The sequence below is a fragment of the Artemia sp. Qi Xiang Cuo genome, chromosome 12 (assembly GCF_049724085.1).
Source record: "Artemia sp. Qi Xiang Cuo chromosome 12, ASM4972408v1, whole genome shotgun sequence".
Taxonomy (NCBI): domain Eukaryota; kingdom Metazoa; phylum Arthropoda; class Branchiopoda; order Anostraca; family Artemiidae; genus Artemia; species Artemia sp. Qi Xiang Cuo.
The window spans coordinates 62,900,811-62,927,376 of record NC_142805.1 but is presented as its reverse complement, the minus strand read 5'-3'; the positions used below and the strand labels follow the sequence as shown (position 1 = coordinate 62,927,376).

General features: G+C 35.6%; 1 protein-coding gene across 1 annotated transcript in view; it reads right to left on the bottom strand.

The window, feature by feature from the left end:
* LOC148946390 (protein tiptop-like) overlaps positions 1-26,247 on the bottom strand; it is a 94,799-nt gene extending 68,552 nt beyond the window's left edge. The window contains exon 1 of the mRNA XM_089098432.1: positions 26,119-26,247. Within this exon, the coding sequence (XP_088954558.1) occupies positions 26,119-26,185 (67 nt within the window). The 5' untranslated portion in view covers positions 26,186-26,247. The remainder of the gene's footprint in view (positions 1-26,118) is intronic.
* Positions 26,248-26,566: the final 319 nt, after the last annotated feature.

Here is a 26,566-nt window from a genome sequence, read left to right as displayed (position 1 = left end):
TGCCCTTTCTCATTGAATAGCCACGAAAATAAAATATAACACTCTCAGTTTGGGTAATGTAGTTTAGTGCCAGTCTTTTACTTTTTTTCTTATTCCAAACCGCTACCCTGACTAATTGAACATAAATAACCAAAACAAATTATATTGAAGATCAACGCTTCGAAAAGCGGATGCAGATTTGCTAGATGTTTTCCAAAGTAATTGCTTAAGGATTGTTCTGGGTGGGGTTACCCAGAACCACGAAAAATGTGGTTCAATACCGCTCTCTAGGGCTATAATGCAAGAAAGGTTGAGATGGCTAGGGCACGTTGTGCGGATGAAGGATGACAGATTGCCAAAGATTGTTCTTTTCAGCCAACCGTCTAGGGCTAAACGGAAAGCAGGTCGTCCTCGCCTGGGGTGGAGGACGTCATATAGAAAGATTGGTACTTTCCCATTATATGGGCACTTCTAAAAAGTCAAGTTTGGTTAATGCTAATCAAATAAAATAGGATGTATATATAAAAGTTTATAAACAAATTTGGGCCATATATTTGCATATTAGGAGGGGTGGGGGTAAAGCATTGCATATATTAAATACGTAACCTAACCTAGGTACCTTTTTCTCCCCCTAACCCCCCCCCCCCCCCAAAAAAAAAAGTTTAAATATTGTAAATTAAATCAGAAACCACGCTCTTCGATTAATTTAGATAACAATTAATCGCTTTACGAGTCTAACACTGCATTCGTTCGAGTGTCTATAGCCGAAGTCGACTGTCTATAATGGGAAAGTACCGAAAGATTTAAAGGAAATGAGAACTTCCTGGGAGGGTGTAAAGAGGGACGTTTTGAATAGATTGCGATGAAGGAGGAGCGTGTGTAGCTGTGTTAGCCTCAAGCGGCTTGGTGCTGCGGTGAGTTGTTAGTAGTAGTAGTAGTAAAATATCCAAAAGTAAGTCATACTTGGAATTTATATCATTCATATTGGATAGTGATTGCTGTGATTCAGAAGTTGAGCTAAAAGCACAGATTCTTTCTTGATATTTGAATTTAATTTTAACTTAAAATTGAAATTTTAACTTTTATGGTTCAGATCACGGGCTGCATCTAAACTTTCAAGGCGCAATTCATATCCTACGTGCCATATTTTGGATAGCCAGATTTGTTGGAAGAAAAGATACACACCGACCATAGAGCCTCTATGTTTAGAAGAAAACTTGACTCTTTGAATGAATTGTCATTACATTTAAAAATCAAATTCTTCACTTGAAGTAGCGAAATTTGTCGTAAAAATGAACAATTGCCCGGTTTTCCTGCTCGGATTTTGCCCCTCAATTGAATTATTTGTCTTATATTATACGACAACACTGTCAACTCTATATTACACGAGGGCTCCACAGAAAGAAACAATGCAGAAAGATGCAAAAGCAAAGTCCAAGTGACAGAAATCATAAATTTGAGCCGAATGTATTTTTGATGGAAGTCTCCGGCTGTGAAAAATAGTCCAATATATCTCCAGAGTCAGGAAATAGAGAAGAAAGGACTTGGAGTCGGAAACTAGTGAATTTAGACGAGAATTTAACTATTTACTGAATATACAATCGTCTATTTAAAACAAACTATGGAAATGTGGAGACTAAGGGTCAAGTCACATCTTATTCTTGTTGTTTTCTTCTTCCAAGGTGTGAGAGATTTTGGTTTGAGAAGCTCCAAATAATGACGGTGAAGAGATGTGGATACGGGGTGTGCCCCGACTAGAAGTCGTTCTTAGTCTAGGTTGCCAGCTAGAGCTTTAGTCGCATTTTTTTGGCTGCACAAACTAAACAATACCTAATTCCGGAGGGGGGGGGGGTCCATCTCAGTGGTTGATATAATGTAACAAACGTAAGTAAAATTGCATAAAATTAAACTACATCAAATCCGGGGGCGGTCACTCTCCACCAAAGGATTCGCCACTGATGTTACTAATTTTGATGTGATGCCTTAATCTTACAGCCTTGTGTTTGCTACTTCTTTTCCTATGATAAATTTTATGGTAGTAGATATTTTTTAAGTAGAATTTACTCAGTTTTGTGTCTTCTCTATAATTAAAGTAAACTCATATTTCTTATGTGAACCCGCCAAGGGGGTAAGGCCTGCTAATTTTTTCCTAGAGCGGAGAGGGCAGCGGCATGATAATTTTTGAAGTTTTAAAATACGAGATTGTTTTATGTATATTATAGATCTTCCAGGAGGAGGGCGGTCTGGGGGAGGAGCAATTTTTTAATGTGCCCAAGCAAATAGTTGCGTGGTTTTGAGAACAAGATTTATTTGCCTTATGAAATTGAAAAGATTAGTCGATACAACCTTAAGAAACAGACAAACCCCAATGTTCTATCATTCACGCCTCCTCGTTACGGCACATTGTTTTTTGTTTTTTTTTAAATTGGCACTTCTTCAAAGGCCCACTCTTAACAACCTTAACTGCTACCAATCAAAATTAATCAACTATGGCACATACGATTCTTGGGCTTTCAATTTTTACTAAAAGATAAAAGTCTCTGAATGGGAATAAAATTAGCTTAGCCAGAAACCAAACACATTATGTAATTTATTGACGATTTTGAATAAGACGTAACGTGTAAGATCGTAACGTGTTTTAGAATATCCTCCTTGCTCTATTGATTAGTAAAAATCACTAGAAGACTTTTTCCGATTAATTGCTGAAGATACAACATACACAATAGGAAGAACATACACCAAAGGGAGGGGGATCAAGGCCCATCCCCAAAACCTTATATTTGCTTTTTTGTTTTTGGCCCACACCGAATTTTTTATTAGCCCCCGTCCAAAAATATCTTGATACTCTTGTACTAAACGGACTCTTTTATATAGTGCTAGTTTGGTTAATGCTAATGAAACAAAATAGGATGAATATATAATAGTTTAGAAACAATTTTGGGCTATATATTTGCACATTAGGGGTGGGGTGGGTGGCAAAGCATACCATATATTAAATATGTAACCTAACCTAGCCTCTCATAACATAGCCTAGGTACCTTTCCCCTCCCCCTAAACCCCAAAAAACAATAATTTGAATACAGTTCTTGCCTTTGTTTATATCCCAGAAGGCATTGTAAACCTGTTTTCATCACGCGTCTCTGTCTATTTCGTGACTGGTATGCATTGCCGTATATAAAAAAGTCCGTTTAGTGAAAGAGTACCAATACCTTAGTGCGCACTTGTCCAATAGGTACTCACATGTCCAACAAAGAGCCTAAAATTTCATCAAGGGAAGGGACAGAAAGAAAAAGGAAATTAAAAGATTTAAAATATACCTCTTTAATAGAAGGAGGGGATCCTTGGGGTAATTTTACAGAAAGATATTCGCCTCCTTTCATCTTCCGAGGTGTGCAGGCATGCGCCTCATAGTTAACAAGTTAACTTGGTAACTTTAGGCTGCCATTTCTAGAAACGTGTGTTTATTTTTCATTTAATTTGTTTGATTGACCGATGTGTTTGTAACGTGTTCCAGCTTGATTTGGCTGTACACGTGAATACTATTGCTTTAAAAGGAAAATATAAACTTCCACAAAAAAGATAAACAAAGGGTAGCAGACAGAGTTGCGATATTGTTTTTCTCTTGGTTGGGCGTATTCAGCCAACCTAATCTAAAAATGGGTGCCAATGGTCCCCACTGCCCCCTTTATGTTTCTGATAGTGAATAATTGATGCCTCTGTTGTTGGAAACAAGTATGTCAGTAATCAATCAATTGCATTCAGTCCGTCACATCAAGAAACGCATAATCAATCATTTGTTCGTCAGGGTTTGCTATCAAGGACTTTGAAAATTTAAGTCGGGTTAGAGGCCGAGACAGACATAGCACGTTCAGGTGATTTCAAACGCATAAAAATATAAATATCTTACGTTTTAGTAGATAGCCAAAACTCTAAGTACCAAGGACAGTGACAACGAGATCCGACTGTTCGATTTGGTTAAGTGGAAACTTACACAACCATAGGAATGGGAAAAACATAATTAAGGAATGGGAAAAAGGAGAAGGAATGGGAAATTCAATATTTAATGACAAAGATCTGCAGCGATGAAATTTTTCGAAGAGTTACTCACTTCTCAACATATAGTGTACATTTTGGACAGCAACGTGTTCCGCACAGTTCTGCCACGCTTGACACAGTTCAAATTTCGGCATACTTCGCACAGTTCTACCACGCTTGGTACGCGTGACCTGGTGTACGCTATTTCTTAGAGTGACTGACCCCTCAAAATTTTTGGTAGCATTGGGCACCAAATCAAAAAATTGAAATATGGACCAAAAATCAGAAGAAATTAAGCCAAAAACAGATGGCATCAAATAGCTGGAGAAGGTATAGGTTTCCTTTGAAGGTGTAGTTGTCTTTGGGAAACAACAGATCGTTAATGCCTGAATTTTTACGAAGGAGAAGCGTAGTTAGGTAAAGGTAAAGGATACAACACTAGAACCTTAAAGTCCAACCCGGTGGTGCTGATTTCTGTTTCAAGGCCCTTCAGTCAGGAAGTGCAATGGGGAGTTGGGGCCAGCCATCCTGTGGTTTCGCACACGCTTCTTGCTTACCTTCCCAAGATTTCTCCAGGTACCCATTTAGAGCTTGGTCGACTCTGGCTGAGCTTACAGAGTCACGCCATTGACACCCCCGTGCCAAACGAAATAACTGGCCACATCAGGAATTGAACTCTTGCCCTCCGGACAAAGGATTACAAGTACAGCGCGTCAACCACTCGGTTGAAGCGTAGTTAAGTTTAACAAAGTAGTTTTGCTCATTTTATTTTCCCGGCTCAGCGTGACAACAGTGGCGAAAATCTGGTACTGCCCTATGGACTTCACAATTTTGAATCAACCACAAAAAAAATCTTAGAAAACCGCGACTTTAGCGTATAAAAAGACTAAAGATGGGTGCAGTGGACAAAAAATATTTCTATTTTGATGTCCTTGGTAATCTGATAGAGAAAAAAAGTATTTTTCTCAGTTGCCTGATTTTTATAAAACGGCATGCTTTTTACCCTTGAAAATCGGGTTCAGCATATTCATCACATTTTCTTGAATCTTTCAAATAGAAAGGTCCTGGGAATCAAATGACTCAATATTCATTTCATTAAAAAGTAAACCTTATAAAGGTTATTACAACCATAATACCTGCACAAAGGGGTGCCCACTTTCACCACCTAGTGTATACCTCATAACAGCACATGTGCCGCAAAATTTCTTCACACTTGACACACTTCACCAAGCTTGGCACGCGCCACTTGGTGTGCGTGATTTCTCAAAGAAGGCGCTCCTTCGTAACTGCACACAGGATAAATGTGGGGGATTCTCCCTTCGATCAGTAATCTATGGAATAATGGAAGTCATTATGGAAGTAGCCTACTGCAGAAAATTATCGGTTTCAGCAAGCCGTTGTTTAATCTCACACGATTGGCTATGTGTTACAAACATTTCAGAACTTCTTAGACTGAGGAGATAATCATTATTATTTGTATGGTTAATAAAATAATCATTTCAAAGGACATATCACACAAACCAAAACAAACATATGACAAGGCCAATCAAACCAGTAACACGCAATATTTTTAAGATTTCTATTCAAAGAAGGAAGAAAAAGAACGACCAAATTATAGACAAAATTATAATTATAGCCAAAATTATTATTATTGATAATTTTCGGTTGTTATTATCTTCTCCCAAGTTTAGGCTTATTTGGAAATCCAGGGGAAGTACTAGTTAATTGGAACATTATTTTGCTCTAATCTCGAGTCATTGTTCAGTAACAAAAACAAATTTTCTCGACAGAGGAAGGGGGTCAACTTCCTTCGTCGCATTGCCATTTAGCCTTAAGGTAGATGTTCCCTCTGAAACTGGGATTCCAAATATGGGGTGCAGGCTCCAGCGGTGGGGCATGGCAATATTTCGGTGGGTCATAGGCAAGGACGTGGACCCTTCTTTAGAGCCTTAATAAAAAAGATTTTTAACCCCAATAATTTCCTTTAAAATGAGCTATTGAACTACTCTCTACGGTGTTCCAGTACAAAGCTATCTGTGGAAGAAAAATAGAAAAAAAAGATGCAGTCTAGGCAAAATGCTGTAGTTAGCTGCCACTTTTATCAATTTTCAAGCCAACATATTTCCCTTGCTGTTTAAGTCAAGGGACAGAAATTTTCCTAAGTAGGGTTTTCGGACAAGGCGGTTCTAATGATGTGCTTTTTGTTTTGATCTGACTCTTCTTTGGGAGTTATGGGTTTTTATGTTTCTTAACATAGGACGTGAACGTCTCTTACTAGGTTGCTAGCAACCACTGGAACCCGGAATTTTTTTTCATGTGAATGACGTCACATTTAAATGCATTTAAAGAACAATGACGTTATACATTGCATAAAAGTATTGTACTCGGACAATATTTTTCATTAGTGTAAAACATACCTAGAGGAAGATCTTTTAAGTTTTCATGAGGTAAATACACGCAAAATTTTGAATAACAAAATTTAAATATCACACGGTAAACGTCAGAATCTTAAGAATGCCTAGGTGGGGCATGACCCAAAATTGGCTGGGGATCACTGCTCCAAATCACGTGAATTTGCGACAAGCTTGCACCAAAAGGTCAATAAACTTTGCATTCATCGTGGTTATAGCGGTAGCAGTAACCTGGTAAAGAACGAATTAAGACCTACAGTAACCAAAAATCCAGAAACGAGTTTAAAAAAAAAACCAAAAAAACTAGCTAGTGAGAAAAAACAACCTTTGTAGCTGATTCAGGAATCGTATTAGTTACAGATCTATCCGCTTACCGAGCCAGAGTTATAATATTCAAGGCTGTATCCAGGGGGGGGGGTAAAGGGTTTTGAACCCCTCTCGGAATGTTTGTCCAACTCGTAAAAACGTAACAAAATGGGTACAGTTGGGCTTAATGGTACACAGCGGCTATAGACTGTCGAAGGAATGCTGTGATGGAGGCCCGTAAAGCGGGTAATTGCTATCCAAATATATTGAAGAGCGCGGTTTCTTATTGAATTTACAATATTTAAACTGTTGTTTTTTGGGGTTTATGGGGGGGTACCTAGGTTAGGTTAGGTTACGTATTTAATATATGCTATTCTTTACCCCTCCACCCCCTAATGTGCAAATATATAGCCCAAATTTGTTTCTAAACTATTATATACTCATCCTTTTTTTATTATTATCATTAACCAAACTTGACTTCTTTCGTGTGTACCATTAAGCGCAACAGTACCCAAAATAGAATACAAATCCATTTTTGATGTGTCTTTTTAAGCGTTTTGTAACCCCCCCCCCATAAAAAAATCCTTTTGTAAACCACCACCCCCCTAAAAATCATGGATATGACCCTGATAATATTACTTAGACTTTTTCTTAGAGGAGGATTTAAATTTGCTTTAAAACATTGAAAAATTACTTTTTTTCAACGACGTTCACGGAATTTTTAACCTCAAGAAATCCCGGACTCCAAATTTAAAATCTAATTCCTTAGATGGAAGGAAATGAATCTCGGCCCTGAAATGATAGCGAAATTGTCCTTTTGTTGAGGTACCATAATGTTGAAAACCTTAGGAGAGCAGAGAATAATAACATGAAACTTGTATAGGGAACGTAAACTTTAAATGGAAGAAATAGAAACCCCAACTCAAGCCCACAATTTCTTGACATGAGCACCCTATTTAGGTATATTTCTAATGACAGAATCACAGGTGTAAATATGCCGAGTCACACGCCGAAGTTATGTTTGATTGATACCGCAACGCGACTAAAAAGTTTGCCGGTGACTTAGCAGCTTCCCAATAGATTTTGACATGAGACCGATTGACGTTCTCCATCAGAGGCTCTATTGTAGTATTGACTATTAATATGCCATGGTTGATGTGGACCTTAATTACACCGAAGAATTCTTCAAGTCCTATCTCTTTGAACAAAGGAGAACGATTCACGACTTGGAGTTGATTTATGTGACCCATAGTCCGACAGTTGATGGACTCCTGCTGTAAAAATTTATAACTTCGTCATTCAAACACAGCTGAGAATGACTCAGGACAGAACAATTAATAGTTTTTTTTTGTGGTTACTTTATAAAAAATCGAAGAACATTTGTTTTTTGCCTTGGGTGTTCCAGAATCATACAAACCAAAAGGACCTGCAAAGCCGAATGTAGCCTATGTGCCATAGTGTAGTTACACTTGTGAGTAAATTCAAAATCACGCCACACTACAGCGTCAATTATAAACTCCGGTTATCGTTTGCCAAGTTGAACTTTTGAGCATAAAATTTATGTCTGATTAGCACAGTTTATATAATTATCAAATATATTAAACTGTGCTGATTAGTCAGAGTATAAATTTAAAGCCTAATTTTATAAGATTAAAAAAGAAAGATTTTTGGAACAGCAAAATTGCTACCAGCACAAACTTAACGTCAAAATTTTTACTTTACTTTTGAAGGGAACTAAACGCTGCTCCACCTAGCCCGGCATCCATAATTTCTCTAATAGAAGTCTTCTATTAGGCAAGGTCGTGTGCAACAGCTTCGACGTGCTACAGCCAATCACTGTCCTAGAACCGACCGAAGAGGCGGAAGCCTCCAAGTGGTTCTACATCTCTACGTCTAACTTCTACGTCTAACGTCAAAATATAGGGAACACATACATATTTCTGCGTCTGACGCCAAAGATTTCTGTTCGGGAGGGGGGGGGTAAAGTTTACGAAAAGCATCAAAAATTTGTTTACATGCATTTTGTTACTTTTTATGAGTTGGGCAAAAATTTCGAAGGATGAAGTCGAACACAGTACCCCTTCCCTGGATATGGTCTTGGATGTGACTATAGTATATCTTGGGCACAAATCAGAGTCCTTATTAAGCTCGCAGAAAGGCTAGTATAGTTAGCAGAAAGTCAAAAAAGGGTTATTGTCCTGTCAAGATGCCTGAGTAACTCTTTGCCATTTTAAATTAGGGCACAAATTTCCAAGAAAGGCTTTTTTGGAGCGATTTTTCAAAAAGGTTGTTTATTAGTAAAAATTCGGGTGTTTTAGGCTTTAAAAAATTAGCGGTGAAGAATGTTATGAAAATGTTTCCAAAGCGAATTTCTATGCTATATTCAAAGATTTAATAAGATTTTTCGCCCCCCAGAGTTTATATGTATTATTTTGCGTGTTCGTTTTGGGTTCTTTTATTGGTTTTCACGCAAACCAAAGTCAAACAGTAATGTAACAAAAACAGAGGCCCAGACACAAATGCAGGATTTCGTTTTGAAAGGGGATTCAAAACCTCAGGAAGAGGCGGGAATCTTCGACAAGATATAAAATAAGTGAATTACATATAGACTTACGGGAAAATATATAAAAAAAAATTTATAGACAAATTTTGATAAAAAAAATGTTAAAGTTATTTCTTTTGGGGGAGAGGGAAGGGTGAGGCTCGGAGTCCCCTAGGGTGCAATCTTGCGTAGTCACTAGAACAGATATGATCATTCTTTAAATTTAACATGAAAAATAACATTAGAAAGTTGTTTGATTTCAACCCATAAACCCTAAAAAGAAATTCATCGTTATTTACTAGATAAAGAGTGGTTTTGTTCAGCAGCTTAATTGGATGCCAATCTTTTACAAAAATATCTATAGAAACAACAATTCTTTTTGAAACAACATCACAATTATCAATATGGACATCGCCAAAATAAGAATCCCAAAACTGCTTCTTCTCTGCATGTCATGCATCATAACCAGTACTTATATGAAGGGTGGCTGAAACTAGGAAGACGTTGATTTACTGACGAATGCCCGTCTCAGACTTTTTGACTGATTTATAGTGGCGTCTGCTTTAACGCTATATTTATTATCCGCGGCCTTTCTTCGCAGCTGCCCCATAAAAAGGCACTTCTTTTGACATTCTTATGACCATGTGATCTGGATAGCAAAAGCAAAGATTTGATGCAAAATAGAAAGGGTCCATGAGCTATTCATCGTCGTATCTGATCGGATAAATCGTATTTCATTCTGACAAATACCAGTCAACCAATATTTAGATCTAAAGGAATTAAATTAAGTTTGCGCTTTTCGATTCTAAAGACATTCATTCCGTCTAAGCGTGCATCAAATGGCCTCTTTTTTCGATTCTAAAGACATTCATTCCGTCTAAGCGTGCATCAAATGGCCTCTTTTTCCTCGGGGGAGAGCTCACATTCTTCAAAATAGAGATCGTAAAATTCTTCAGACTTCAGAAAACCACTACCTCTCTAAGTGCCTCACTCCCAACACTGAGGCCTGATTCAGCTAATTTTCACAGCTGTACTTTTTTAAGTCTAGTTAAGTTTCTGAGTTTCTGAATTCCTGATCGGCCTAACCAGGGCGGCGAATGACGTTCACGCTCACCATTTGCATAACCAACCGGTCTCCTTTTTTTCAACATGTCGCTTGCGCACTGTGAAGATTTTAGAAACTGTACCAAAGGTCCCAGGATTGGAACCAACAGTCCCTTATTTTGGGGGGTAAATAAATATGGTTTTTCATACTTTTCTCTTCAAGTTCCATATAATCAAAATCTACAGTGGGCCAATTATTTGGGTTTGGGACGGGGGTCAGTGGCGTGACTGTAAGCTTAGCCAGAATCGACCCAGCTTTAAATGGGTACCTGGAGAAATCTGGGGGAGGGGTAAACGGAAAGGGTGTGCGAAAGCACAGGAAGGCTGGCCCCCATCCCCCATTGCACTTCCTGGCTGAAGGGCCAAGCAACAGAGATCGACATCGCCGGTAGGAACTGTAGGACTGGCTTGTTACTTTCTTAAAATGATCGTGGAACGGGGCGAAAACATGTAAGTAAATGTAAGTATGTGATTTTGATTGATTGATTTTATCCATAAATGCTTGTTTTTACCCAGTATGTACATGTAAGTAGCAGCACGTAAAGATATACGATTTTTTTTAGAGGGGGCAGAAGCACACTCTTCAAAATAGAAACAGAAAAATTCATCAGTCTCTGGGAAGGACCTGCCTAACTCTGCACACTGTGGCCAGGTTGAACTAACTTTCCTCAACTGATTTTATTGAAGTTTTGTTTAGTTTCTGAATTTCCAAATTTTCGATTGGTTAAACAAAACAAAACATCTTGCAAAAACTCCGAACAAAATAGAGTTTTAACTTAACCCTGATAAACAAATACACCGAGATCTGTAAACGACGAATTGCAGCTTATTGAACTCTGAATTACCATAAGAAAATAATAATTGAAAGATGTTGCAATAAACACTTTGGGATATAGATCTAATAACAGCCCTTTATTGGGGGGGGGCGATAATTTATTTAAAAAATGCAACTATTTTGAGATTAATCCCAACAACGTGGAAAAAACATTCTAACGATGAATTTGGCATTATGAGCAACCTTAAAAGTGAAATTCATAATAATATGTGCAAACATCACATTAAATGATCAATTGACACGTAAAATAGATATTTCAGGGAACCCTCACTTCGACACTTTTAAAAGAAAAGGTTGTAGTTATTATGGCACCCATGCTAGTTACGCCACTGCTTATTACCACCGTACACCAACTGACCAGACTTTTATTTCCAAGAGGGGACTGGTTCAATTTTTTCTTGGAGGGGGGAACCTAGAGGAAGGCTATTTGGGTAATTCTGTGTTCAAAGGCAGACATTTGACAATCAATTAAAGACTATAGTTACGTGACGAGGGCATTAACGCGAGATGAATGTTGATTGAAGGCCGAGATTTATTGTATTAAAGTCTTCCCCTTCCAAAGAGGTAGAAAACTTTCCTGGATATATCAATGCTTCATAACAGACTCACGCATTAAAGATACACTCTAGGGGATAACTTACGTCCATTCTCGTCTCCATGTGCTAAACCGGGAAAATAGTGCCACTAAAAGAAAAAGTGAGATAATAAAGACGTAAATCTATCAAACTGGTCGACAATGCTCCGAACAGAATTGAAAGACGGATGATATTGCTGAGAGACTGTTTCTGATCAAATATATTCCTTAGGTTAAAATGACTGGCATAGATTAACGAAAGTAGGGATTTTCGGGACAATTGCTTAATATAGCGGAATCTTTAGTGTCTAGTTTTTATGACTGATATTACTAAGGCGGGTACATACCCTGGATGTTTTGTTTTTTGGGGGGGGGGACAAAACAATGAAAAGACAAAGTTTATTTGATAATTTCAATAAGAAGCACCCCAAAATCTTAGGAAATTTAGGATTTCAGGGGGAGGGCAAGGCTCCCCTCAGTATATCCCTGTAATAAGTCGTTATCTATAATGCCGTAATTACCCTACTAATTGCGTAACATCAAAACAACAATATAAATTTGCAGGCAACCACACCGGAAATTTATCGCATAGTTTTTCCTTGAAAGCGTACAAGTAGGCCTATTTAAGTCTTTATGCACAGACGGAGACAAACTCCTTGCCCTCTCCCCTCGAAGCCTCCTGCCGACACCCCGTCCTAACACACCCGTTTTTGGATCAACAGCGAAAAACAGTGCAACAGCATATTTGACTACTATTTAAGAATTATTAAAATCTTAGTATTCCCAAGAGGAATTTAAAAGACCCCGTAAAGGTAACAGCACCCACTTCCGATACCTTGTGACACAAAATCTACGAGAAACAAGACTAACTTGGAATTTGTCTGGTCAATTTGAATATCTTTAATGTCAGACCTGACTAAATTCAAAGAGGGGACAAAACCGAGACATAGGGTTCATTCTATGACAGTGAAAAACGACTTCCAAACAGTCATAAAACTCATTAAGGATCACCCTAGTGACCGCAGATTGCGGAATGGAGAGGACATCATTATGTCGATTCTTTCACCGGGGTCACCACAAACAGTAGTTACTAGACACGCTTCATCTGGCTTATAGCAACCAATTTTAGCCAAGACTAGCCTTCATAAAGGAATAACTTTAAAATCCATTTCAAGGGTAAAAATAACACTTTTCACAATCATTTAAAACTGTAATTCTTGTTTTCTTAAATCTTAGTTCAAATATCAAGTGGTTTACTGATAAAAGCGTTGTTTGGAAAAGGGACCCTCACAGGGAAGGAAAGAGGCAACTTCAGGGAGCTACACAGAGGGGGCACTTTCCCCATGCGCAGGAACTTTAGGGGCGCAAAATTTCAAATAAATAATTTTGTCTTTATAATCATTTTGTAGTTTAGAAATATTATCTTTATTAAAATAAAGTAGAGAGCGCAGTTGGCTGTAAGTAAAAGCAAAGTGAATCCGGAATTTTAATTTTTCTCATATCTGTTCATATACAAAGTACAAAAGTCAGGTTTAAATAAATGAAAAAAATTGTTAATAAATAATTATTTTTTTAATTTGGCCTGAAAATTTTGAGAGACAGGGGGGGGCTAATCAAGATTCTTCCCCGGGCGCGAGAGGCCAGAACCGCCACTGGAGAGGGGTAGGTTCCTCCCTCTATAAGGCTAAATTTAACATAAAATCGGCAAAAGAAAATAAACTGAAAAAAGTAACACATCTGGCAATCATTATGACACTGTTAGTATGGCATGTATGACACTAAAAATATATAATATATCCAAATTGCTGGTGACTAATCAATTCTTTCGATTATTTCAAATTAGAGGCTCTTTGGGCAGTTTCATATTTTCACCATTGCTGGAACGTCGAAAATTCAGAACAAAATTTGAAAATTTGGAAACACCTTTCGAAGTTAAAAATTCAAAACTGTTCAAAAAAAATGAAAATATAATCTGTTGATTTCCTAAAGACAACTACACTTCAAAGGAAAGCTGTATATGTTAATATGTCTAGTACCATGCGTTTTAGCTTATTTTTAGCTAATTTTCCGCCCATGTTTTTTTTTTAATTTGGTATCCACAACTGCAAAAAACTGCACATTCATTAAAATTGAATATCTGATTTCTCCATTTTTTCTTTTAACACACATATGTTGTACAAATTTCCTTAAAAAATTAAAACGATCAAAAATTAAAAAAAAATCTTAAAAAATCAAAACAAAACAAAATAAAAAAATTCTTGAAAAGTTAAAAATTAAATAATTCTTAAAAAATTGAAACAATAAAAAATAAAAAAAATTCTAGAAAAATTAAAACAATGAAAAATTTTAAAATCTTAAAAAATTAAAACAATACAAAACCTTAAAAATTAAAACAATAAAAATTTAAATATTCTTAAAAAAGTAAAAAATCAAAAATTCTTAAAAAGTTAAAACAATAAAAAATTTAAAAATTCTTTGAAAATTTAAACAATAAAAAATCGAAACATTCTTAAAAAATTAAAACAATAAAAAACTTAAAAAATTAAGACAATTAAAAACTAAAAATTAAAAAGACATTAAAACAATAAAATCTCATTTTGGCTGTCCATGGTACTTTAATACTATAAAACACTACTAAAGTATGTCGGTTAGTTAAACAAGTTTCGATCTTTATTTAAGTTTGTCGGAAAAACAAGTCAGAAGCTAAGCTGGGTTAGTCCTACTCGCAAATTTGTTAATCTCTTGGCTAAAAAAATATTGACAAACCTACTTAGTTGGAGAAATAAAAGACAGGGGTCTTCAGGGGAATTTAAGGGGTGGGGCAAAATTTATTTGTTTAAATATAGGGGGTTAATTTATTTTTTCAATAAAAATAGGCAACCAAAAAAGGCATTTTTTAATGAAAATGGCCCAAGAAAGCGCACTTTCCACAACCTAAAGGCGAAGGCAAAAATCTAGGGAAAACATGCCCCCCCCTCCAACTGAAGCCACTGAATACAGAAACACACAAATATACTTAACCCCTTTTTTTCAAATAGTTTTTGGTTGTAATGTATTTTATAGTACTCAATAGAAGCAGGCCTAAACACAGACAGCGTTGTCAATTCACAGAAATTTAGGGGGAGGGCTAAATGTATTTCTTAGAAACTAGGGATGGCATTTTTTTTGTTTTTAATAAAAAAACAAAACAAAATTAGCATTTTCAATGAAAAACCATTAAAAAGGCCAGTTTTTAAAAAATTATAGGGCAAATCCCTTTTTTCAATTGACTTTTTCAAACAATTTTAGGCTGAAATGTACGTTGGAGTAAATGTATTATTGCGACACAATGTATGCGAGAATTACGAGCTATCATTTAAACAGAAAGTATCATTTGCAATTTTATCGATGTAGCAATCTACTTTATCGTCTCCATTCATTGGAACATATATTTGACAACTGTCAGGGTTCGACTTAATGGCAGAAATAATTAATCGTCAATTGACAACTTTTAAGAAGAATGAAGTAAGAATTATACACTTACTTCGACGGGGCTAAAATCATGAAAGCCCCCGAAACTGATGACGTGTGAAAGAAGTCGAATATGGCTATAGTAGAAGCCTTAAGACATTTTAGTGCGGGCCATAGACTATCTACGTACGTCCCTGCAAGGGGGCGTTAGAATCTGATAAACACGCGAGAAAGACAGTAAAGAAATCTCAAAGATGCTGTATGAAAAACAGGTTTTCGCTGACTAGTGAGGTATTGCTCACTCCGTGACAAAGATTTAAACTTTAATTTTTTGGGGTTGAAGGGGCAAAAAAAGGTACCTAGGTTAAATTACGTATTTAATATGTGCTATGCTTTACCGGCTCCCCTAGTATGCAAATATATAGCCCAAATTTGTTCATAAACTATTATATTTTCATCCTATTTTGTTTTATTTCATTAGCATTAACGAGACCACGTTTTGCATGTGTTACAGCTAGTATAAAAGTACCAAAAAATGTATGATTCAAAACTTTTGAGTTTTCTTTATTGACTTGGTATATCCGTAGAAAAGAAAAGATTTTTTTTTGTGAAGGCTCAAAATTTGACATAACTGTCAAATTTTATAATATATAAATATATATATATATATATATATATATATATATATATATATATATATATATATATATATATATATATATATATATATATATATATATATATATATATATATATATATATATAAATTCCGATGGGTACGGGTTTGGCTCCATAAATAACAATACGAAATTGAAATGAACATCAAGACTATCACGACGTAACAAAATCCGTCGTTTTATGCCATGTCAATGAGCTAATTCAAAGGGTTTTCCAGACCCCGTTTGGGAGCCTCTCCTTAAGAGGAGGTAAAAAGAAAAACCCTGAGTGGAAGCTGCCCTTCCTCTGTACGCTGGCATCAATTGGGGAGAACGGGCAGAGTAGGGTCCTTGCCCCCTAGATCTTTTGTCCTCTAACTAAATTTTGAAAAATACTCGTTTTGGTATCTTTATTGAAAAATACCCTTTTTGTTTTTCATCAAAAATAACAGAATTACCCCCTATAGACTCCCGAAGATATATTTTGCCCCCTCCTTCCTAAGTTCCCCCTCCTTCCTCCCTTCAACCCCTCTGGGTACTCTTGCATCGCCACGACATGCAATAGATATCCAATATAAATTCCTGATTTTGCAAATTTCAAGCTCCCAAAACGTTCATAAAAAAACAATGTCATTTAAAATTTCAAGAGAGGCAGCCAAGCCTTATAACTGACATAAAAGTTGATAAGAGAAATAGTGATTTATAACTTTCAAAGACTGATTGCTGTATTTGAAGTCATAAACTTCTTATCAAGGCAGTAAGAAAAATAACAATACAAGAATGGAAAAGCCAGGCAAACTACTTTCTTGTTAGGCTATCGTGGAGGTGTAATTACAGTACAAATACAGTGGACATATGTATTATTTGCCAAATTTTTGATAAAACATTGCCGATCTTAAGTAGCTAACTGCGCAGGGATATATAATTGTAGTCCCTAGATGAAGCAAAAAAAGAACAAAAAAATGATTTCTAGACAAGCTAGAAAGATTTCAAAAAGAGAAGAGCCAGACAAAATACTTTCTTGATAGACCACAGATAACTGGTGCGTATTGAGTATTTTGTTTTAGGGAGGGGGGGGGAGATAATAATATAATAATATAAAAGTACTATAATATAAAAAAGAACATGGTAAGTGGACAAGATAGAAAGAATTTCGAAGTTATGAACTGTTTGTACTGTCCTTTCTTATGCATATTATTCTTCATATACAATAGTATACATAGTTTTTTTTAATGTTATATTAATTAAGATAATATACTATTTATTGCTCTTATTTCCTGTTATTATACTATTTTTAAATAACATACTACTTTAAATGCATAATAGCCTTTGCAACAAGGTAAACGATAGAAATTGCAATTCAAAAACAGACATGGCCTTTACGAAAATTTTTAAGTATAAGCTAGGGAGGCAGAGCGATTTTTTTTTTGAGCGATTTTGCTTGAACTCATATATTAGGGGCTAAATTTTTTTTAGGGGCTAAAAGTTTTTTGTAAAACCCCCCTGAAAAACAAATCCTGGATATGTTCTTCTTCATTTCAACTTTGACAGATTCATAGTCGAAAGTCATAATACGCAGGTAGGCAATACATATTTTAACAAGTTCGAGAAAAAAAATTACATAGCAAAAAGAACCTTAGAAACAGTGTTTATTTGTTTTTAAAAAAATGGGTACTTATGTACTATCTGTAACACATGCGCTAATTGTATAGGGAAGTTGTTTAAGAAACTAGTCAAACGGGGATCTTTCAACGGACAATTCATATGCTGAGGATTGCAAACCGTGGTTTGCCATTACGTTTACAACATTTAAACTTTTCGCGTGTGTTAAAGATAGTACAAAAGTACCAAAAATGGTTGATGCAAAACTTCACTTTTCGCGTGTGTTACAGATAGTACAAAAGTACCAAAAATGGTTGATACAAAACTTTTGAGTTTTCTTTATTGACTTAGTATATCCCTAGAAAAAAAAGGTTTTTCTTTGTGTAGGCTCAAAATTTGACATAGCAACAACAGGTAAATACAATAATGGGTGAAAGAGGCGGGCTTATTTGGCTTCCCTTTCTGACATACACATCAGTAGGCTAATAATATAGGCTACGCTAAATGACTAAAAAAATTGTTTTTACTGAGGTTACAAAATAAAACACCTGGATTAAACAAAGGTGGATATCTAGAGCAAAATCATGGGGGAGCAAAGTGACAATGGCACCAAAAATTGACTAAATTGACAAGTTTATTTTTTAAAAATTGGTAAAAAAGAGAAAAACAAATGAGAGCGCAAGAAAAATCTTTGGGAGGGGGGCACAGCACCCCAACGCTGTGGATCTTCCCCTGGAATTAAAGCCTCTTTTTAGTACGGAAGTGGCGGATCCAGGGGGTGGCGAGGGGGACGCGCGCCCCCCTAACGTAGTCGAAAGTGATGTAATTTACTTAATTAACATAAGCTTGCGTTAATCAAACTTGTTCCTAACGCAAGTGTATAGGATCAACCTATTTTGCACCCCCTCCCCCCTCCCTAAAAAAAATCCTGGATCCACCCCTGTAGCACGGAAGAACGAACTAAAACATAGAACCGACTGAACGCATATTTTCAACACGTAAATCCTTACCCATCTGCCCTTCTATTAAAATTTTAATTTAAATATGGCCACATAATGTTTTCTTAAAAAAAAAATTATATGACAAAAATTTAATAATAGTAGCTAACAACATTAATAATCAGAAGATAAAAAATATTCAAACGAGGGTGATTTTAAACGAATAAAACGAAAAGACAAAGGTGATATTTTGGTAGACATTCCTCTCAGTGCAAAGAGATGCAGTGCGTTACATATTTAAATATTCAAATTTTGCTTATTTGTCTATTCATATTCCTGCCTTGAACATTTCCATTTACGATATTGTAACACACTGGAATAGAAAACTAAAAGATGTTCCGATATCGTTTTAACGCTTCAGAAGAGCCATAGATTGAACATCAACAGATGAACTCAATTCTAGCATTGAATGCCCTACGCCGATAATTTATTATTTTCGGTCTCTTTTTGCTGGGGCAAAAAAAGACAAGTTTTGCTCCACCTGAGCGTTGGCGACGTCGAGATGTCAAAGTCCTTATTGTTGATTTCTGGCCAGTCATCCAGGTCTCTTTCAGCCTCTCGAGAAGGTTCTCCACATGGAAACTATTTCTTTGTTATGCAAGTAAGATGTGTTCTTAAGCCCCCTCCCTCCCCTCCCAAGGCGATTAAACTTTTTCCTATCAGAGCTCAGATGCTGAGAAAAATGCATTAAAACTAAACTTACATTAACTTTCTGAGTCTATCCAAGATTGGACTTAGGGCTAGGTTCCTCTTCTTGAGGGAGGGGTGTTGAGAAGTGGAGATAGACCAACCTTATGCCCAATTTTCAATCGATTCTTTCAATTCATAACATTTATCTGAGGTTTATAGATGAAGCTCATCAATCCAAAGCCCCCCTGACTTCGCCTAAGTCCAGTATAGCTATGCCAAGAAGCTTTTAGACAGTAACTTTTATCAAAAGGCTTTATCTGTTCATAAAGCTTTTTATCTGTTGAAATTGCAAGATTTTTTTTACGAACAGTTCCTCTGGTGAATCAACTACACGCCGCAATGTTTAAAGAGTTTCTCTCCGGCCATTCCTCAAAAGAAAAGTGTTCCCACACAAAGCTTTAAAACTTTATTTTCGTTTTCCTAGAAAATTAACATCATGTCAGATACGCCCTTTCATTTTTGGGAAGAATAATACAACTGTATGACAAATGCGAGTTTCGACAATTGAGAAACACTGGGTAATTACACACACTTAGAAATACCTTCAGTCTAATTCTGCCTCTCAGCATGCTTTCCTCTGTCCACAAGCACTTTATTAGCCTACATATCTTTTTTCTACAAGAATTTTAGTTTTACATATAAAAATTTTTTGCGTTGAGTAAGCTAAAATTTTAAGGTAAAAATTTCAAATTGTCATTTTGTTGCACGGAAAAAAACACAAATCTATGGTTGGAGTGAGGGAATTCAACAAACACAATTTTGTTGCATTTTCAAATTATAAGGAGGGGAGAGGGGGAAAACAAATTTGATTAGCAAAAAAATGTCATTAAGATTTATCCTTATGTCTTGAGAGACAATAGTCCTGCTCTTTTAAAACTTGATTGGTTTTAAAAACACACTAAGCGTGTTTTTAACATGCTTAGTGTTTAAAACACGTTTTAAGTTTAGCACGCTCAGTTTTTAACACGCTTAGCTGTGTTTTAACACACCTAATCACTAAGCGCGTTTAGGAACTCTATTATGTCCCGTTATTATTTGTTGGCTTTGCCTGGCCTTGTGATACTTCTTGTTGATGTTATGACAAATAGAAAAGACGCTGCAAAAAATACAAACTGTTTTCAGTAAAGCGCAAATGAGACTCTGGCCTTTGGAAGTTTAAAGGGTAGTAGTCCTACTTCTGTAAATAGTAATTTCAGTTCGTATCTTCATTCGGTTGTAATTAGCTTAACCTGAGTGAGATAAACAACTGTGTAGGTGTATTTTATTTAAGTATTTAATATATAGAATTGGTTAGATTAGGTATTTAATATAAAGCGTTCTGGGCGGCCAACTTTCCATAATTTTCTGTTGTAGTTTCCATAATTTTGTTACTAAAGTATTATATTTTCTTCAAAATTTGGTATATTTCATTACCTAGCTTCAATTCTTCATTGTGGTCGGGATAATAGGCAAGTACCTACAATTTAATTATTCATCTATAGCAGTGCCTGTTATCTTCAAGTTTGATTTGAAGATATAAGTCACGTTAGTTGTTCGTACGAATAAAATATATTATTCAAAACGTGATTGGTTCTTCTGTGTGGAGTTTTGAACCACTAAAAGGAAAGAACAATATCCCAGTCACAACTTTTTTTTATACGTACTCTCTGTTTCTCTGTCGAGGGGGTGCCTACTTATCGCCAGCTGTTGTAAATCTCAGAACGTTAGGCATGACACACAGTTCTGCTACCCTTGATACAGCTTTCGCCATACATGGCACACCTCCACCACGCTTGGCCTATGCCACCTGGTATACGCCATTTTTGAAAGTGGCCACTCCTTCGTTCTCTGTGCTAAACGCCAAATTAAATGCAACCAATATATGGAGCACACAAACTCTTAGAATTAGAGGAACCCTTTTGCATGAAAAGTGCCATGTGTGCCATTTGGACAGGGACATCCAGGTTGCAGCGGTAGCTAGCAACCTAGTAAGAGACGATCACGTCCAATGTTAAGAAATATAAAAACCCATAACTCTAAAAAAAGAGTCAGATCAAAACAAAACGTACACCACTAGAACCGCCTTGTCCGAAACCCCTGTATAGAAAACTTTCTGTCCCTTGGCTTGAACAGCAAGGGAAATATATTGGCTTGAAAATCAAGAAAAGTGGCAGCTACTACAACATTCTGCCTAAACAGCATATTTTTTTTTTCTTTTCCACAGATAGCTTGGCACTGGAACATTGTAGAGAGTTGTTCAATGGCTCACTAAAAACTGCATTTTTGATGTCTTTTTGACAACATAAGACATTTGGACAGGGACATGACAATATAAGATGGGAAATAAAGTAGCCAAGTATATAATATGCTACATCCATATTACTCCTTTTTTGATGAGACAGAAATAGGGTGAATAAAATGTTAGTGGACAGGAAAAAGACTGAGAGGTATCACTTGATTGAGAACATTCCAAAGCACTTCCAAAAAGTCAGGGTTTCTGGATAGTCAAGTTCTCTCATTCACATCTGTGGATGACATATCACATGTCAGCTCATGGAAAGAACAGAAGAGGAAAAATGAGTGACATTTATTAAGAGATATAACAAAGCATTGTCTTGTCTATCACTTTTTTCTCCAAAGAAAATCGAAAAGGATGTAAGAAGTGTTGTTCCTTACCTTCTGTCTTTGATACGTGTAACGAGAGAAGAAAATAATGACATTAAGATTCTAAGGAAATTCCCAATTTTTGTTTAAGTAAAGAGAAGAAAATCGAGTAAATATTCTTAAAACCTTGCTACTGTATAGTGTTGACTTAGATTTCATGACCGTACCAACAAATTTGGAGAGAAAAATCTTCTCGTAGATTTTTTAAATGCACCCATTCCGGTAGAAATTGCGCCCTAACGATATTATTTTGTGTAGCAAAACCTGGGGGTCTTTAGTAAATTGCCTCTGCAGTAACAAAGATCCTTTAGATAGTAAACTGGATTTCCCGAATAGCACAGTGCTGAACAATTCAAGGTTCCGAAAGGAAAATTGTCAATTGGATCGATACGAGAAAAGCAACTAAAACATTGTTACTACAAAAAGTTAACATAAATTTGATGATGACACCTACAAACTTGGGCAGGGGAGTTCTTCTTTTAAATTCTTCCAAAGAAGCTCTTCCAGTTCAAATTGCATTTTAAAAATACTTCTTGTCGTGTTACCCCCCCCCCCACACCCTGGGGTCTGATTTGTATACACCTCCGCTTTTGACCTTCGGGTACAGCATCGTCAATATTCAGTATTTATATGTTGAATGATACAGTAGATGTTGTTAAATGGTATATTAGATGTTAAAAAATATGCTTCTATAGAATATGATAGGAAAAATATGATTCGATAACACTAGCTCATTATGTGGGTGTTCTTTTTCCAGTGACTCAATATTCCTGGCAGACTCAATCCAACCCTTTAAAGCCGACTTGTTCCTTGCTGAAATGTTAAAGTAATCAAGGCATTGGAAATTATTCGAATCACGGATTTCCCCCCGCGTGATTCATCCAAATATCTCTGATTCTGATGCTTGAAAGTCTTAGCTTATTATAGAGATGGTCCGAGCGGATCAAAACTTGAACACAAGCAACAACCTCAATTCAATATTCGAGTGCAACAGAGCATCGAACTTGAGTGACTTCTCTAGCTTTCATATTATATGTAAAGAAAAGGGGTGCTCGGTCAACATATTTACAAGAGCCATATGTTAAAGGTCAAACAATCAGAACAGGCATACCCTGCAAAAACACTAGCAACAAAACTTATGGTGAAAAAGGGAGCTCGGCCAACATATTTACAAGAGCCATATGTTAAATGTCAAACAATCAGACCAGGCATACCCAGCAAAAACACTAGCAACAAAACCTACGGTGAAAAAGGGAGCTCAGTTAACATATTTACAAGAGCCAAATATCAATGGTCTAGAAGTCAGTTGTCGCATACGAGCTGTGGTCGGTCACTCTCCAAAAACACCCACAGTTTGTTTTTTGGACCTCAGCAAAGCAGAAATAGTTGGCAGAATTTTCCAACTCTATATTGGCAAATCAACAACAATTTTTATGCAAGAATAATAAATAGTGCTATTTTCTTCTTTTCCGTAACTACATGAATAAAAGCAATTTTCACCTAAACTATAGCTCCCACACACAATACCACACAAACAGAATCGTTCTTTAAGAGATGCACTTGTATAAGGGGCTGTGATGGTTAATATGAAGGTACAAGTTTGAATTCAAGCCAAGGATAGTAAAATTCAGCAATCCATCAAGTCTAATAATGAAAAATCCTTTCACAGCAGCCGCTCGGCTATCCTGGGTCACTGACAGGGGCCTTGTGGTGTCAGCCATCAATCACAGAAGAATATCTTAGAACAACTAGGGGTTTCTTATACACCCCCTCAATCAAAAGAAGTTTGGAATGGTATTAAAATTAGTTCTTTTGGAATAGAGCCAAATTAGTATACATGAAATTTGTTATGAATAATTTTCAACATTTTTATACATTCATTCTATACCAAAAAACTGACAAGATCATTAATACATATTTCAAATCAAACTGTGTTTGGTATTTTGAGCATTTTAAAATATTCTTATCTATTGTACATTATGACTTTTTAAAATTCAGGAAAAATCGAAATTTCCACTTTTCATAAAAACAACCTCCAAATACAGCTAAAATAAAGAAAAAATAAGCTAATGACACATAACAGACTATGAAGATGTAGTCAGGGGCAGTGACAGATCCAGAGGGGGGGGGGGGGGCCACGCGCCCCCCTAGCGTAGTCTAAAGTAGTATAACTTATTTAATTAACTCAAGTTTGGGTTAATTAAACTTGCTCCTAACCCCCCCCCCCCTAAACGATATATATATGAATATATATATATATATATATATATATATATATATATATATATATATATATATATATATATATATATATATATATATATATATATATATATATATATATATATATATATATATATATATATATATATATATATATATATATATATATATATATATATATATATATATATATATATATATATATATATATATATATATATATATATATATATACTATACGTAGTCTATATATGTATGTATATATATATATATATATATATATACTAACATAGTTTAAGCAGTTAATTTAAACTAGTTGCATTATATTTGCATATATATATATATATATATATATATATATATATATATATATATATATATATATATATATATATATATATATATATATATATATATATATATATATATATATATATATATATATATATATATATATATATATATATATATATATATATATATATATATATATATATATATATTATTATTATATATATTATTGTCAGGTCAAGTGATATACGATATTAGTGCAGATACTGATCAAGCTAATATCTTATCAAAAAACAAGCTTTCAAAAAAGTTGGCAGCCTCTGCTCACAAAATGTATTTGTGCTTCATTAACTCTAAAAGTAGTACAAACTGAGAAAAAATTAAATACTATAGATTGACACGATATAGCCTAAATTTGCTGGCACGAGTGGGGAGGGGATGGGGCTTAGCAGAGTTATGCAAGTTCAGGTTTGTCTGAGGTTGATATTTCACCAAAACCACAAGAGTTCATTTGGCAACAATCTAGATGGGTAGCTTCACAGAAGGAAACATCGTCTACAAACATTCCAAATTTTATGTTGTTGCTAAATGTCATATTCACGTTTCTGACAAATTAACCCCTCCCCAGTTTGTTGGTCCCAGATATAGTCGTAGGATATACGCAAAACTAAAAGAAGATACAAGGAATTCTTACCTTATAATGTGCAACATGCTCCTATTAGGCTAATCACATCACATTTCTTTCATAATTTACGTCAATTTTGAATAATATTCGATATGCTAGTTTTTAAATTTTTTTTTTGCAATTGAGGGGTATGGCCTAATGCTTTTAACGGATGAAGAAACATATTTACCCATTTCAACCCCCCCTCCCAGGCCCCTACACCATTATGATTAATAAACATTTTTCTGAATAAAAGTAAAAATTTGGGTATTATAAGCTTTTAATGTGAAGTTTTGCACACAACCTAGGGCTATGTCTAGCCCCACTAGGAGGATAGGACATAGTTTTCTTGGTTGCAAAGATTATATCTAGAAAGAGGGTTGAATGAGGAATTGAATGGGACCATCAGCAGGGAATGCATTATCGGAAATGCAAATGTGGTATTTGGAAAGTGGACAAAATAAGAAATGTAATGGTAGCTACTAATTTAGGTACTTTGTCTTATAACCACCAAACTCAAAATCTTGTATCGCGAACATGAGAAAATAACCGGTTTTCATGGTATTTAAACCAGACAATATTAGCTTCGGCTCGGTGGGTAACTACATTGTAGCTATATTTTAATTAAAAATTTAGTTGGTATTTTGGTTAAATTAGGGTAGTTTAGGTTGTGTATTTAATATAATGCGGTCTGCCCCCCCCCTTCTATAATTCTTTTTTGTAGTTTTCATAATTTTGTTGATAAAGCATTGTATTTTGATTATATTTTGTTTTATTTCATTAGCATTAACCAAACTTCACTTCTCGACCGAAATTGAGTGTAGTGGTTGTATGACACAAGTACCCTAATTTATTTTATTAATATAATTCCTTCTGAGGAGCCACAAATATTCCCTGTTAGGCTACCTTTTATTATTAGGCTTTAGGCTAGTGTTTCCTCCATAGAAGAAGTATTTCTACCCAACTGCTCATTCGTATTTATTCTAGGCATTTTAATACGACTAGCCTAGATTAAAAATGCACTGATTAGCCTAGTAAATCAACCCTCACTGAACAGCTTATACAATAGGCTATTTTATAGCCGGGATAAAAATAGCCTACTTAAAATCACTTACATTTCATTCGTTTAGGGCAATCCTGTTTTCTTCTAGGCATTTTATTAAGTACAAATTCAAAATGCATTCATTAACACTCACATATTCCGTACTGACTAAATTCTGTACACACAGTTTGGACTCTATTGCGGTACTCCAATGTCAAAGAGGTACCGCTCACTCATCTCCAAAGTTGTGAGGAGTTGGACGCCAATTGGCTTGCGCCGACAGCCAAAGTCTCCGCCCCTTTTGACAACCTCTTAACTAAATGTTGTGACTATGAGAAAACAGGTGTTATCTATTTCCGGAACTAAATTGATGATTTGCCTGTTGTTTAATTAAAAACAATTTAAGACTTTTTTATGCAGTGGTTTCTTTTGTTTTTGTGTGTGGGTTTTTATAAAGAAGCTTATATTGAGATAGATGAAGGCGGAGGTGTCATTCCATAAAACGTCGGAGGAGGGGGGAA